This window comes from Chanos chanos, chromosome 15 (assembly GCF_902362185.1).
Source record: "Chanos chanos chromosome 15, fChaCha1.1, whole genome shotgun sequence".
Lineage (NCBI taxonomy): Eukaryota > Metazoa > Chordata > Actinopteri > Gonorynchiformes > Chanidae > Chanos > Chanos chanos.
The window spans coordinates 13,433,169-13,449,508 of record NC_044509.1 but is presented as its reverse complement, the minus strand read 5'-3'; the positions used below and the strand labels follow the sequence as shown (position 1 = coordinate 13,449,508).

Genomic DNA, 16,340 nt, shown 5'->3' with positions numbered 1-16,340 from the left:
CTGATTAATGTGACTGGCTCGCCGAGCTAGTCAAAGAACGCTGCCACACTAAATAGTGAAATTCAATCATCAAAAAATGTAGCCTCCTCCCCCCCAAAACAGAACGGTGGCTATTTGACTTGATCTGACGCTTAGATCAAAAAGATGAGGTGCCTCTCGAACGAAGGCATCATTTTTTTTTTTAAAGCGAGAGCAGTTGGTGGTGGGTTTGTGACTGGGAGTGGTGTGACAGGAACGTACCCGGGGATCCTTCTGCAAGAGTGTGTGTGGCACTGCTCCTGGTCTAGCAGCCACGTCCAGTGGGTTTGAGGTCTGTAGGACACACAGTGAACAAATGGTCAGAACGCACACAATTCACTCTCTGGCTGAACAGATCTAAGAGGGAAAGAGGACCACCGTCTGTCGGAAGGCCACAGACTGGGGCCTGTTTTCATTCTGCGTTCCTGAAGAAACAATCAGAGGCATTGAAGGGAAAGTTGAACTTCCCGGTAAATTGGGGCGGGGGGTTTGGGGGCGGGTTATTCAGCATTCCTTTACCTTGGGCTGGAAGGCTCCCTGCAGGGATCCGAAGGGCCCCGTAGGAGGGATGACCGGCGGAATTCCGGACATAGCTGGAGGGTAGGAGTGGAACAGCTGAGAAAAGAAAGAGAGAGACAGAGAGAGAAATGTTACAATGTGATGTTAGTATCAAATTTGCCCTGACATACCACACACAAAACAATATGCTGATGTAATATCAGATATAAGCTTCAGAATGAAACTATGACCTCTGACAATTAAATGAGTGATGTTTAACACACACAGAAAACTAATGTTACATTATTTATGTTTCCATACCAACCGCACAGATGATACTTGAAACAGAAATCTTTTTCAAAATAACAAACTAAATATGAAAAAACGTGAAAAAAGGGAGTGATAACTCATCATAAAGTGAGAATTATCCACTTTGGATGTGAAGCTAAAATAACACTTGCCACAAAACTGAGATTAATTGCAAATGCGGGTCACTTTCCAGAACTATCCTTACGACAATGATGGTTATTAAGACAACATGGTGTTTTAAATGTATAATTGCTGCTTTTATCTGGAATGTAGGTGGCGGCTGATTCCACTCTAAACAGCAGCCCGGTAATTGAAGGCAAGAGGTCAAGTGAAGACAGGGCGTACAAGCACGCTCTTGTACATCACCTCCCCTGCACCGCACACACACACACAGAGGAAGTAAAGCAGGGGCTGCTAATACAGGTCCTAATGGCAGGGACATTATTGTTTTGACACTGATGCTATTGAACAAGCCGCTGTTGTTAGCAGTCACCTATGATGAATGGAAGCGCATTGCTTATTCTGGCAGGCCGACCCTCCGCATGCAAGCCCATTCTTCTTTAGCAGCTCATCTCATTCCCATTTACAATACCCGTCACTCCACACACACACACAAAATACTTATTTTCAAAACACTGCGACCGTCTAATGGCCCGTTTAAGAGCAAAAATCTGTCACCACTGGCATTAGACACAGTATTATAAATCTCATTTTACATGATGTACAAGCTGTTAGAATGTTCCGGAACGTTGCAAGATAATTATGGCGTAAACATATCAGGTAAATGAAAGCTAAGCTGAAACTGAGCTAGTGAGAGAGAAGCCTTTGATTCCGACAGGCGGCCACTGAAGCAAATCAGCCGGGGTTGGGAAAAGCGGTATGAAGTGCTAATGCAAAAGAAGGAAAAATACTGGAATGGAAAAATGGAAAAATGAAAGCGTGAAAGGAAGGAGGGAAGGTGGTGGGTGGCTGAGAGTACACACAAACACAACTGTGACCATCACAACAAGAGGCAAGACGGACTGGAAAAGGCGGGGCGGATGCTTAGGACCATCACAAACACGGGGAAACAGTGAAAAAAAACCCCAAAACTCACGCTGTGTCTGTAGAAGGGGTCGACTTTTGTCGGGTATTTGTCAAACTGTAGAGGGAAGGAGGAGAGACAGAACTAAGTACACACAGAGGAGAGGAAACAGAGCACCCTTTAGCCCTTCAACAACCTTCTTTTTATCCAATATCACACCCCAAAAATTCCATCATTCAGTGTTTAATAAATCCTAAACTCGTGAAGCAGTGCTTTTGGTAAGACTCTACGGCAATGAAATCCAGCCGCCCTGATAAATGTTAACAGTAAAAAGAAAAAAAAAAAAAAGAATTAGTGTTATTGCTTGTGTTACTTTTCCAAGTCGTTTGTTTGCAGGTGGCTTTTTTATTTGGCTTTTTTGTGAGTTAAAGTGGGGGGAAAAAAACACAGAACGCTCTGCAGGCTTTTACCAGTCTTGTAAAAAGTGGCCTTACAGTATTACTCAGCGATTTTGTGCCCGGTCAAGGCGAGGCCGTGCTAAAATAGCCCCGTGAGCCGGTCCTTTTATGTCATTTCGCCTGTCTAATCTGGATCCAGATAGAATTGCTTCCACACTCGTGTGTAAACGCTGTGGTTCTCAATCTGGTTTTATGCTCTCATTAGGCCGCTCGCTCTCTCTCTCTTTGCCCTCACAGCGGCACAGTCTTCAAAAGCCTCTTTTAAAGTTGGTGAGGTCTGGAGCTGTGTTCTTGCCAGGACATGTGTGGGTGTGTCTGCCCAGGTCAGCCAATCGCTAATCAGCTATTGCGGCCTGCCAACCTTAAGTCCTCTCTCCGTACCCCAACCGACCAAAATGATGTCATTAACTGGGGAATGAATAAACTCGTATTAAGTTCTCAAGGCCTGGCTGCGACCTAAACGAGCTGCTTGAGGCGGTTACTGCCAATTTTGAAATAACCGAATTAGAGTTCGGGCGCAGAGCTATGCCAGAGCAAACACTCGAGAGTATTCTCAGCTGAAAGAAGGGCCTCATTGTGGCCGGGCCAGAAACACATGGTCACAATTGAGATCTAGTTGCAGAAATCCCTACTTCCCTCCAGCGCAAAACCAATCTGCATACGTAACCTTAATGCTCGTTCGTTTTTAAGCTTAGCCATATGCAGCCGTTACTTACTTCTTTTCCCCTCTCTTGAGGATTTTGTTTACTCTGTATGCTAACCGTTCACACTTTATAACAGACGAATTCGAGTCATGCAGTGATGAATCAAATACACTCAAAACAACAACAGCAACTGCAATACAATCATCCACCCCTTAAAAAACTTTTCCCTTTACCCCCCCACACACCCCCACCCCACCCTCCATCCCACCCCAAAACTTCCCTCCCTCCCTCCCTCCCTCCCACCCACACAAGGTCCCGAGCGGAGGGGCGGGGGTTTGTTTTTTGGAGTTGTGTTCTACTTATCCTCACATTTCTGGCAGGGGTACGCACCATGGGCGGTGCAGGGGTGGGCATGATGGCGTGGGGGAAGGGGGTGAAGGTGTGCTGGTGCGTGTGCTGGTGCGTGTGTTGGTGCTGGTGTTGATGCTGGTGTTGATGCTGGTGGAACTCGGTGCGCAGGTAAGGTGGAGGGCCCAGAGAAGCACCGCGGTCAGCACTCTGAGAGGCCAGGAAGCGCGTGTTCAACTCCTGCCTCAGCAAGTCTTGTTCTGCACGGGAGGACGAGAACGAGTAAAAGACACATTAAAATAAAGAGAGAGAAAGAGAGGGAGGGAGAGAGAGAGAGAGAATACATGCTTATCACAAGATAGAAATATCTCACATTCCACTCAATATCCTCCTTCAAAACCACAGAGATAAACAGCAGAACTAAGTTTTTGCGAAACACATTGGCTGTCTGGGTATTGATTTAAACTAAAAAAAAAAAAAACAGGTTGTGGATATTCCACAGAGCTCCTTTAAATGTAGCTTTCGAGCTTTAGTGAGCAACTCTAACGAAATAATATACTATCAACGCACAAAAGGAGAGAGAATGTTCTTGTCTTTCTTACAGCACACGCTCCACACATTCCATAAATGATCAAAGAGCCCTTGATGATAGTCCATAACCATCTGCGGCTTTGATCTACGGCATTTAGATTAGAGGCTACCGTTGTAGCCTGTGCACTTAACCTAACGCAGCCTCTCCTGTCGTAAAAAAATAGACAAACGAACTCTCAACGCAGGAGATGTGAGGAGGTTTGCGTGTGTTTGTGGAGGTGGGGGGGGGGGGGGGGGGGCGCGACAGACGAGAACACAGGGATGAAAAGGAGGCAAATGAAAGAGGAGAGGTGGATAAGAGGAGCATACCTGAGTAGGCACTCCCAGCTGGGTGTCCAGGGACGGGCAGGGTGCTTGAGGTCAGCGGCGGAGGAGGAGGCAAGGCCGCAGGCGGCGCAAACATATTGGGGTGATGTGGATGCGGCGAGGACTGCAGGGAGGGGGGGAAGCCGTGAGGAGCGCTGGGATTGGTGGGCAGGGGCAGGGGGAAAGAAGGGGCTGCCGCTGAGGGGGCAGATTGGTGGTGGGGTAGGTGGGGGGGTGGAGGTGGGCCGTGGGGCTTCCCTGGAGTGCTGCTTCGGCTACTGCTGCAGGAAAAAAAGAGAGAGAGAGAGAGAGAGAGAGAGAGAAACGTTTATACAATTACACCGTAAAATGCAGAGGTGATACTGTTTACAGCTGCATTTACCGGATGCACTTTATCCAACATCCAAAATAAAACAGTCGTTTGAACTCATGGACAAGACAAAGAAATGCCAAAATCATTGTTCAAAATTACTCTTTGAATTTCTACCCCTGGCAGTAAGAGCCATAAAACCTCGTAGTCTGAAGCACTGCTTGATTTAAGGAGAACTCACGAGGCGGCTGTATTATAACCAAATGGAACGGGAAAAAAAAAAAGTTGGAGAGTCTTTTGTCTCTGAAGGGTTTTCCCAGGGAGATTTTGCTTCTTGTGGCACTAGGCTCAAAAGCTCATTTGCACCAGCTGTCCTGTAATTATTCACAGTGGATGCCAGGCTCAGATAACACACACACACACACACACATATGCACAGAGTGATGGTAAAAAGACTAGGCAGGGGTGGTGTTGAGGAAAAGATTTGATTGAAAGAATGGGACAGTATCCTGGAGCAGCAGAAAAACAGAGAGAGACAGAAAGAGAGAGAGAGAGAGACAGACGGAGCAGTGTAGAAGAAAGAGAGCCTCCAGCTACCGAACACAAGGGACAACGTGGGAGGGGAAAGAATCCAAAGCTCTTATCTCTCGGCTGGAGCGCTTTCGACTTCCTTCACAGCCTGCAACACGCGCACACAAGCACACACACACACACACACACACGCACGCACTCCTAAAAAGGATCTGGGACTGGCAAATACTAAGATATAATTGGTCTTAGTCATGTAATTTTTAACACAAAGGTTCACCCACGACACTGTAATGTGGAGAGGCTGAGTGGCTCACCTGAGGCCGTTTAGGTTAAGGCTGCTGCTGTACGCAGACAAGGGGCGAGGGTGGCAGCGTGACGGAGGCCGGTGCTGCCCAGGCTGGCCCGGTTGAGCCGGTAGGGCCGGTGAGGAAGGGTGGTGGTGGTGGTGGTGGTGGTGATGGTGGGGGTGGGGGTGGGGGTAGAGGCCGGGAGTCGGGGCCGGGCGCGGATGGGCGGGCGGCTCAGGCTGGATCTGGGGCCGCGGAGGGGCTGCCTGAGAGGGCTCGTGGCCCTGGGCGAGAGGCAGGGTGGCGGGTGTGGAGGGCGGTCGCTGGGGGGGCTCTGGGTGGGGTTGCTGGGGTTGGGCCTGGCAGGTCGGCGGGGGCTCCGCCGGGCTCTGGGACGCTGGCCGACCGTTGGGAGGCGGAGGAGGCGGGGGAGGAGGAGGAGGAGGAGGCTGTAGGGATGGCAGAGACAGTTTGGGCTGGGCGCTTGGCACCAGCAGCGTGGCGTCACGGCAGCTCTCCTGGCTCTTCTCCTGGCTGCGCTCTAGGCCTGATACCTTGGGCACGCCCAGGCCTCGCAGCTCCTGGCTGGCATTGGTGGGGAGCGCATCAACGCTGAAATTTGGAACTGGAGGGGAAAACAAAACGAAAGAGATCAGGACTGGTGAAACCATACGTATCTAACAGGTTCAATTTTTAACTACGACATTACCATTCGCTACCAAAGCTGAAAGCTAAAGAAACCCCCCCAAACCCCCCCCCCCCCAAATGCATACATTTGCACCTGGTATTTCTGTAATGTCAGAGGAACCATCCATATTAAATACAACCTTTTCAAACCCGGTAAGGCAGTGACACTGTAACAGAGGATCTGAGAATTTACATCAAACTCAGACTAAAAGACCAGCACAATGTTTTTCATGTAATAATACTCTCAATGATAGACACCTGTCACGTCAGCCACAAATGATAACAGGAACTTAACAGTCCAACTGCGATAAACCTTAATGTGCGATGAACAAACAGACAGTCAGCTAAAGGAAAACAAGGATAAGGCTTCACAGAAACAGGATCCAATCTGCCATACAGCAAACAAGGGCTGCAAAATACCAAATACAGCATATAGCAAACAGTTTATCAAATATAAACAGTGGAGAAGGCATACACAGAACTGAAAGTCAACAAGAGCAGATATGAATGGCACGGGACGGTCAACGTTAGGTCTTGCACCACATTGTGTATATGAGAAAACACAGCTATTGACTTTGCGGTTAAACCTGAACACATATAGGTTTTGCGAATTATCAGCAGATTCTCCTGAACACAGACTGTCATAAGAGTTAGGGCACATCACTGACACATCTCAACACAAGCAAAAAAAAAAAAAAAAAAAACCAAACAAAAAAAAAAAAAAAACCCCAAAAACACACACACACTAAGGGTGCCACGTCTCTAGGCGCCAACGTTGAGGCATTGTGAGCGGATTGTGTGGCTGAAGTTTTGACAGGAGTGACGTGGTTTTAGAACATTCCGGTTAAATTAGGCGCACTCAGGACTTCACTGCTGGGTGGCAGCTCCCCACTCAGCTCTAATGCACTCTGACCAACTGATGCTTACGGCCCCCCTGCTGATGGAGCATCTGCAGTATTTCAGCCCCCCCCCACCCCTCATTTTACAGCACCTCACCGGGGGACCACGCTTCGTGTGAGTGAATGAATGACCGTGCGTGACTCGGAGAGACAGGGCTGGGTCGTGACTGCGTTTGGAATTTGTTCCCTTTGCTTTAGAGTTCACATGTGAGGGACTATGTGTTCTATGCTACAATCTTAACTGTCTTGTCAGGAACCCCTTCGCTTTCAGGAGCCACTGGAATACAAAAAACTTTGACCTTGTTATGAGGTAAAATGTGGGTGTGTATAGTAGAGAGAGAGAGAGAGAGAGAGAGAAAGAGAGAGAGGGAGTATTAATCCCAGAGCACCGTGTATACACCAGGGCCTGAAGACTCATGAGGGATGACAGCGCACATGTAACCTGTAATTAACTCCTTGCTTTCAGCCTCAGGGGATGGACACACACACACACACACACACTAACTCAAACACTCCCGGGCTGCTCAGCAGCTCAATCATCAGTGCTGAGCTGTTGATTGGGGCTTATTCCCCTGGGCTTCTGAGGGAGGAGAGGAACAGGGGACAGGAGGAGGAGGAGGAGGAACAGAAGCTGCTCGTGCTGCATTATGGATGGCTAAGCTCTCTCTGAGGAGCTCGGGGCCCCTCGCGGGGCAGGTCCCCGGGGGCCTGAGCTCGGAGGCAGACACGGCAGACGGGCCAAACCCCCTGCTCGGTGCTGCAGAGTGGTACACAGCGCATTAGCGCAGAGGAACATGCGCTGCCATCAGCGAGGGTCACACCATCTCTGAGGCTCCATGGCAGATGCCGATCAATATTCCTTAGGGTAGTCGCCCGTCCCCTGGGCAGTGTCACTGTGCCTGACATCTGCCATACAACGTCGAGAAGTGGACACTCTCAAACAAACGTTTCCTCACGTGCACGGCAAAACGAAAAACCTTTCGGGGAAAAAAAAAAGGACTATTTTCTAATTGGGGAATCTTAACAACAGGAGAGAGAGAGAGAGAGAGGATAAAGGTTAGTGACTCATTTGTACTGGTTGTGATGTTGTCAGTGGACTCACTAACCCAGGACGGTGGCGAACAGCCAGAGGAGTCGAAACAACGGTTCTAACATGATGAGCGTTGACTGGGGCGAGGAGTCAAACATTTCACACAGGCTTTGTGACTGAAAAAGAGCGTTTATAAATGAGCTCCCTTCAGACTTTGGGCCGAGGAGTTGAGCTTTCTGTTTCTGTGCCTGTGTGCGTGTGTGCCACTCATTATATCTGCATTGACACGCTCACAAACTCATCAGTAAACGTGTTGGTGTCCATTTGGTCCGTACACGCATACGGTAAATCCATGTCTCTCTCTCTCTCTCTCTCTTCCTCTCCACAAATCCACTCCCAACCCTTCCTGTTTCAGGCTCCCTGGCCTTCTTACAAACCATCCTTATGGAAAACATCCAAAGCCTAATAAACGCAGAAGGGAAGAGATAGCTGCTTCTCTGTACACCCTCCCTCGAGGTACCCGAGGTTGTTTTCTGAATGTGCTAACATGCTTTAAAAAAAAAAAAAAAGGAGGAGGGGAAAGAGAGAGAGAGGAAAAAGAAAGCAAAAAAGGAGTCTATTCTTCCCGTAATGAAGACTCCAGGGCCAGGCTGAAGAGGAGATGTGCTCCTTACCTCCCGGGAGAGTTAATTTGTCAAGTCTCCTTGATCCCTGGAAACAAATAAATGCTGCTCTCCCTCCTGCTTTCGAAAAAAAAAAAAAGAAAAGAAAAGAAAAAAAAAAGAGGAAAAAAAAAAGTAGACCCTGCTGCTTTTGATTTAAAATGGCTGCCGTAGTGGTTGTGTTTATTAAAATGGTGGAACAGGCTGGGAGGCAGACGGTGAACGTGTGTGTGTGTGTGTGTGTGTGTGTGTGTCTCTGTGTGTTTCAGCAGGATTAGGACTACAAAATGGTTTCAGAGGTCTGGTGTCCAGAGAAGCCTCAGAGGAGCTTGAAAGATGGCTAATTATCCAGAGGTGAGCTACCTCTTCTAGCCGCAAAAAAACATTAGCAACCTTGCCTGCAACTGCAACAAAACACCCTAGAGTCTCAGAAGACGACTGAGAAAACAGGAATGGAGGAAAGAAAACAGAGGTAAAAAAAAAAAAAAAAACGTAGAAAACTCAAAAACATGAGGAAAAGATCATATAAATATAGCTAGAATGAGACACAATCAGCGCTGGCTCTCAGAGGAACATTAGTCTCACTGTCTTACACCAGAGAGTGCCAATTAATCTAATCACTCCTGCTAATCCTGCTAGATAATGACCAAATGCTGTCTTCTCTCACACTTGCCTCTGCAACATCAACATCACTCACTGAAGACACACACACACACACACACACACACACTTTCATTGTCTGTCTCAAAGTCTGGCAAACTAGAAAGTTCTTGGAGGTTGTGTGCTCTGATTGAGAAAGACCTCCTTAGTTTGCTATGCTAGCTGTGGGAAGACTGTTAATTGAAAGCACTGTTGGTAGACTGTTCCTTTGCTTTGCATTAATCAAATGGAAAAAAAAAAGTCTCCACCAGCAGTAAGAAAACGTGCTGAATGAGTAGAAGTAGAGCAAATAGAGAGAGTTCCTTATCATCAATTCTTTCAAACGGAAATCTCTTACAGTACTGAAGGGTGTGTGTGTGTGTGTTTCTGTGCCTATGCCTGTATGGTCCAGATAAAGTGTGTAATTGGAAAAAAAAGGAATGTTTACAAACCCTCGAAAAGTGGAATTATGGAAGTGGAAAACCAATCCAGTTCTACCAACAAGGAGTCGGATCTCATTTGAGATAGTGTTGATGCAAAGATTACCGAGATTACGGCACGAGAGGGCGTCTGGATGCATGATAATCCCCCACACGACACAGCTCTTGTAAAACTCTCCTGTGCTCTTCTCCTCTCTAAAACAGCACAGTCTTCAGCAAAACTTCTATCCTGCAGCCGTAACCCCTTGTAACCTCAATTCTCTCTCCCTATCTGTTGACACTGCTTACAACTTCTATTTCTTCTGCTTTGACCTGTAGAATCCCCAGCTCTCTCTCTCTCTGCTTACCTAAGCACTCTTCCCGTCAATACTCTGCTCTTTGGTTGTAGGCTATCAGTGCTTAAAGAGAGTCTCTCAGTCTGGAGACAGTCTTGATTAATGGGGGTAAAGACCTCTAGGACGTCCAAGCACTCTGCCTGTCAGCTTGTCTTTCTCCTTCCCTCTCTGTCTTTGACTTGCCGATATAGCCGCACGCATTCCTGGCAGGATCGGATATAGGCAGAGGTCAAAGGGCATCAGTCAAACACACATTCTGACTCGTTATACCTGACGCTACTGCCACCCACAGAGACGGATGCACTGCTACGTCCTCGCAGGTCGTCCGAGCGCATGACCTGTGACTCGAGGGCTTTGGGCCGGGGCCTTGTGCCCGAGTCTTTGCTGATGTAAGCACAGGGAGGCATGGAGAGAACAGAAGCCGTGTGATGTAAAAGCCTGGAGGGGGGCTGCCCCCCCCCCCCCCCTCCAGGGCTTTAAAACGAGCCCTCTGTCACGACGAATTTCAGTAAGCAAAGGCACACATGCATGCAAGCAGACAAGCACATCCACAAGTCTTCTCACCTCTGCTCACACACAGTGTGTTAAAACTGACACAGACTGACTAAAAACGAGCCTAAACTTTGTTCTTTGAAGAGCAAAGATGTTGTAAAATGGCTGCTGTACGTGCTATTCGCTAACACGGCCTGCGAGTCGTGTTTCCCTGCCGTTCTGGCAAAACACCTGCTCTCGGCTTTCTCAGAACAGGTGCTGTGGGGATATCTGCCAAAAAAAAAAAAAAAAGGGTCTAAAACAAGGCGGTTAAATAGAACATAACTCGGTTTAATCGGCAGCCAAACCTCGTAAGCCTGAATGAGGGCTGCAGGTGACGCAATAGAAGGTAACTCCCCATGCCTGTAATACACACCTGTTCCGGCATGTTCTCTCTGAGGAGAATGCGGATCCTGGTTCTTGTGGCCCTGACTCGACACGTTTATGAGAAGATGAGCACACTGAGTGACTGACTGACTGTGTATATATGAGCATGAGACAGACAGAGCGAGAGAGAGAGAGAGAGAGAGAGAGATGGGTGTTGAGTTGTGTTCCTGGTCATAAAAACTCCACCCAGGGAGAGGTGATGACAGCTTCCATCCCAGCTGTCAGTCAGAGCTGACACTAGGCTCCAGAGCTGATACTCTGGCTTGCGTTAGCACATTCTGCTCCGTGTCACTGTGGCTGCTGGGAAAACAGATCACTTTTCACGGCCAAACCTCCCCAGCCTAAATTCATACTTCAGCACAGATTGTGCCCCAAAACAGGCGCCCACAATCATGACGAAAAGGATTAATTCACTCTGGACACTACGGTGGGTGGATTTTTCTCTCTCCCTCCGTCCTTTCGGCTCTCTCTCTCTCTCTCTCTCTCTCTCTCCCTTTCTCTCTCTCACCTCATGCCGCCAGACTTCCAATTATGCAGTCAGGAAATGGCCGTATTAGAGAAAACCACTCCAATTTCCCTGTGTCCCATATCCAAGCGCCAGCGAAATAAATGCAGGAAAAGCCCTGCTGTTTGCTCAAGTCAAATCAATTAAAATGTACACGGAGACCAATTGTGTTTCTCGCCCTACACGCTGCAATTCCATTTCACGACTGTGGGCCTGTGTAAACATTCATTATAATCAGCATTCGGCACGGCTCAGAGGGTCCGACGGAACTGCGGGGGGTGCTCGGAAGAATAAAGGCTAGAAGGGAAATGGACTGATAGATTTATAGATTTATTCAGTGTGGAAACAATGCTTAATGGAAGGGCGAGGGGTATGTAATAGCATTGTGCTTGTGCCGGAGTGAATGCGTTTCGTGTGTCGTACAAGCAAACACAGTCAGGGGGCCGGGGCTGACTCTATATTCACACACTCTCTGAAAAATGCCCTCGGTGGTTTTGAAAGGATAGACCTAAACACTAAAAATGCCATCTCTCGTCCACGCGCACTGTTATTTCCTACATGGGCGCTCTGAATGCGTTGTTCTGTTTCTTTGTTTCCATTTTCTAAGGCTTGAAGGTATTGCTTATAGCTTGGCCCCGCTGAGAGGCGGGATTCAGACGCAAACTTCCTCTCCCCTGGTGGGTTATAATTGTCAGCTGAGTGCTGTTTCGAGCCAGCAGCCATCTTGGCTCATTGTTGACTGTCTCCTACTGTGTTCCCTGGCTGTTAGTTTCACTGGAAGTGACAAGAGAGTCAGTGCCATCGTGTTGGCAGGAGTGTGGTGAGGAAGGCATCTCTCCATCATATTCCAAAATGTCGGAAAAACTGCGCGCATATGTGTGAGAGAAAGTGTGTGTGCGTGCGTGTGTGTGTGTGTGTGTGTGTGTGCATGTGCTGGAGAGAGAGACAGTTTGTGTTTTATTAAGTATTGTGTGAAACTACGAGCTGTTCCAGATATGAAATGTAAGACGCACTTCTTATTAAGACTCAGGAGAGTGAGCCTTGACTACACTTAATGTTGCGGCAGAAACAACATGAAATTGACTATAAAGTATGTTGGAAAAATACTGAGCAGTAGGAAAACACCACATGTATGCTTAATGAGCAGTATTCTTTGGCCAAACAAACAACCAAAAACACACCAATCCAATCTGTATTTCTTATACACCCTATCATTAGCACTGTTGAACAGACCTTTCAAACTGAATAACAGAGATTACATTACAGCATATAAGAAACTCTATATATCATGATCTCAGTCTGAAATAACACACCTATAGAGGTGCTTCTGTAAAGCATATCTTCACATGAGGAAGCAAATCATAGCTTATGATATCTTATAAGTCAGAATAATGTGTGTATGTTCACTCCTGAACCTGCTCATCTCCACTGGTCATCCAGGCAATCCTGGCATGTGTTCAGTGGGCCTTGACGTCTGGTAAGCAGTGAGGGTTGAGAGCTAGGCGAGTCCAGCGCAGAACGTCAGCGGTCTAAATGGGGGACCAGGGAGCGCGCGTGTCAGGTCTCTTGCTGTGTCACGCGATAGCACGGGGAGGGGGCTGTGGCTACTTTATTAATTCCCATGACCGAAAACTAAACAGAAATAAATCAGTGATGCAAACAGCAAACGGTGCTATTCTGGAGACGTGTTTTTGAGAAGCGTGACCGAATTTGTAGGTGTAAATGAGAGGGAGAGATGGTGTGTAATTGTGTGTGCGTGTGTGTGTGTGTGTGTGTGTGTGTGTGTGTGTGTGTGTGTAGGTGAGAGCCAAGATAGAGCATTCTCAAAATGTCTTTCAAAGAGCATAAGTTGTGTCACATTACAGAGGGGGATACATGTAAATGCCTCAGTCAAGCACGCTGGTCATCTCACCAACCTGCTGAATCAGACCAACTATGTGTGTATGTGTGTGTGTGTGTAGGTGTGTGTGTGTGTGTGTGTGAGTGTGAGTATATATTTATGAGGGAGAAATGAATGTGCCAGTTTGCTCTTGCTCATGGAGCTATGAACAGAACTAAGTGAGAGAGAGTGTAAAAAGTGTGTGTGTATGTGTGTGTGTGTGTGTGTAAGCAGTCAAAGCCAGTTGTACGCCTGAGTGAAGTTTGTCCTCCACAGGTGGCCCGGGTTGTGACTGCTGTTCTCTTGGTAAAAGCCAACCAATCTTCTGTAATTGCAGCGATTAACACCGTGGACGTTTTCCTAAGCTTTCCTGACAGACGTATCACCCTCTGAGGAGCCCCTGGAACACACAGGCGCACACACACACTCACAAACATTCACACACGCACACACACACACACAGACGCCTAAGAGCCTTCTGGAGTTATCTAAGCGAGTTGGTTCTGACAGAGTTTTATTCCTTTCCCTTGGCTTCCGTGAGCCTTGTGCTCTCTCTTCCATGTGAGCAGGTGTAGTAGAGAGCAATGAGGGGCTGCTCTCCTCTCTCCTTCCCCTGTCATAATGAAGCCATTACCAGATGACACAAGCCCCAGGGACCCAGTTGACTCTGCTCATAATGGCTTTACACTGTGTCTCACTATCACTGCTCCATAGCTCAGGCTGAAAGACAGAGAGAGAGAGAGAGAGAGAGAGAGGAGGGGGGGGGGTAGAAGTGGGGGACGGGTTGGGTGTCCCTGGCATCGGGATACATTTCCACCATGGCGAAGACAGTGTTCATCCTTTGGAGAACAAATCTTTATATATCCCACTGGGGGTGAGGAGAAGCACACAGACTGAAACTGTAGACGCCTCTGACAGGCCGCGCTGATGGGAACGTGGGCATGCACGACCCGGCCGTACACGCACCGCCCAGCAGGGGGTGCCAAAGGTCACCGACACCAGCTGCCAGAGGGCTTTTAAGGGGCAGTAAACTTTGCTGCCACAGGAAACAGATCTGACACAGCTGTTACTTACATAGATTAGAGATTGAAGAGATAACAGCTCGTGTCAAGCAGAAGATGCCAGAGTACGTCCCAGCATAGTGCCCCCCCCCACCACCCGTTAAACCTGTCGATGTTACGAAATCAATTGACGCTAAGTGTTGCGACCGACTCCAAACCGGCGTTATTGATCAAGGATAGTGAGGAAAAGCAGGGTGGAGAACGTGACTCCAGTTACGACAGCTCAAGTTAAGTATGTGAATTCACACGCTTTGACACGCTCAGGACGGGCTTGACTTTAGTTACAACGGTGGCGCGTTGACCGTGTCATTCGACCCGTTTAAAAGCAGCAGCGATAACCGCCGCTCCCACAGGCCCTTAAACAAGTATGTGCACTCAGGAGCAAACGAGATAAGGGCAGGCACTTTGCAGGCCGGGGGTGAAGAGTCCCGTCCCCTTAGCTCCGTAAAGGTGACGAGAGAGACACACATACCCCCGCACTCGTCTGTCAGCGGACACCCCCCCCCCCCCCCCCCCCCCCCCTTTCCCAACCTAGCGCGTAGAGCTCTCGTGTCACTCAGCGCCAGGCTAATGTCCAGATCCTTTGTAGGCGGGTCTCGTTTAATGAGCTAAACCCCCTACCCTCATTTTTTTCTTACAAAAAGCACATTAACCTAATGCTGCTCCTGGTGCCTGAAGAGTTTCCTTACAATGCTTTCAAAGCAAGATCTCCCCAAGACGAGAGAAAGAAAAAAAAAAAAAACCCAAAAAACACAGTAAGGCAACCCTTAGATAGCCTCAAATATTGATTGTGTCATTGTTTAGGAACCTTGTTCATATTGAAGCGCTAAGTCCGCATGTGACCCTTGTATGAACCTGATCTATGCTTCAAGTTACTCTCTGATTGAATACATCCCTTGGTGGTTGGTGAAACAAGTCTTGTTAACACTTCAAGTTATGAAAGGAAACATAACACAAAGGCCTAGCTTTCAAGCATGCGAAACAATCTCTTAACGCCCATGTTAGACAACAAAAGATTTCCATTTCCGCGAAAGCCAATAATGACCAAAACCAGGGCACGAAAAGAACAATAAACAAGGGAATGCCAATTTCTCAAACGTCATGTTCTTCATTATCTAACGTAAGCAGATGTCAAGTCGAAAAGTCAAAACAATATCTGTGAGAACAAGTCTCTGTCTTTGACAAAAGGTCAAAGGAGGAGCTAGCTTTGCTCTCCAAGCTTCGCTCTCCTTTGCTTCAAGTCCAAAGTTTACCTTCCACACGAACACAAACACAAACATGGAGTCTACTCCACAAATACACAAACACGATTTCGCACCTACCCATCTACCAGTCAGCCGGTCACCTGCAAAGCCCTCGTGGTTCCACCATGTGTGCAATGTCCCGGGTAGATCTCAGAACACACATGCTTCTCCATTGAATCCCCAGCGTTTAGTGGGCTTATCCCGGCAGGTCGTACCACGCAAAACCACAGGGGAGAGTTGGGCTGGGGGGGAGGGGGGGGCGGCAGCAGGGCCAGCAGGCCAGCGGCTCCCGCTCTGGAGAATGAGATGCCCCAAGAGCGGCAAAGTGAGCTTAAGCCTGCTATTGCCTGCAGTGTCAAGTAACAATTCCTGAGGGACAGCTTCCCCCCGGTCTCTCTCTCTCTCTTTTATTTTTCTTTCTGCCTCTCTCCTTCTCCCCCTTTGGTCTCTTTAGCCAAGGGCTCTGGTGTGTCTGCAAGCTGTGTGAGTAATTGACTGGCCCCAATCAGCAGGGTGACCACTCAGGTTGACACGCTGACATCACCTTATTTCGGTCCGCTCGGACCACCGACAATGAGATATTTTCCTCTAGAGAGTTCTCTGTCGGTCTCTGTTTTTGCATTTCCTCTCTCTCTCTCTCTCTCTCTCTCTCTCTTTGCAGGGGTGGAGAAGAGATCCAGTTAAGCATGTGAGGTCCGTCAAACTCAGGATTCACGC

The 16,340-nt window shown here is 48.1% G+C and overlaps 1 protein-coding gene across 1 annotated transcript in view; it reads right to left on the bottom strand.

Annotated features, from left to right (window-relative positions):
* The window catches only part of auts2a (activator of transcription and developmental regulator AUTS2 a), a 273,349-nt gene that overhangs the window by 5,958 nt on the left and 251,051 nt on the right, over positions 1-16,340 (bottom strand). Inside the window, exons 6-11 of the mRNA XM_030792745.1 lie at positions 5,352-5,949; positions 4,200-4,477; positions 3,321-3,559; positions 1,922-1,966; positions 538-633; positions 241-312 (exon numbers count right to left, since the gene is read on the bottom strand). Of these exons, the coding sequence (XP_030648605.1) occupies positions 241-312; positions 538-633; positions 1,922-1,966; positions 3,321-3,559; positions 4,200-4,477; positions 5,352-5,949 (1,328 nt within the window). The remainder of the gene's footprint in view (positions 1-240; positions 313-537; positions 634-1,921; positions 1,967-3,320; positions 3,560-4,199; positions 4,478-5,351; positions 5,950-16,340) is intronic.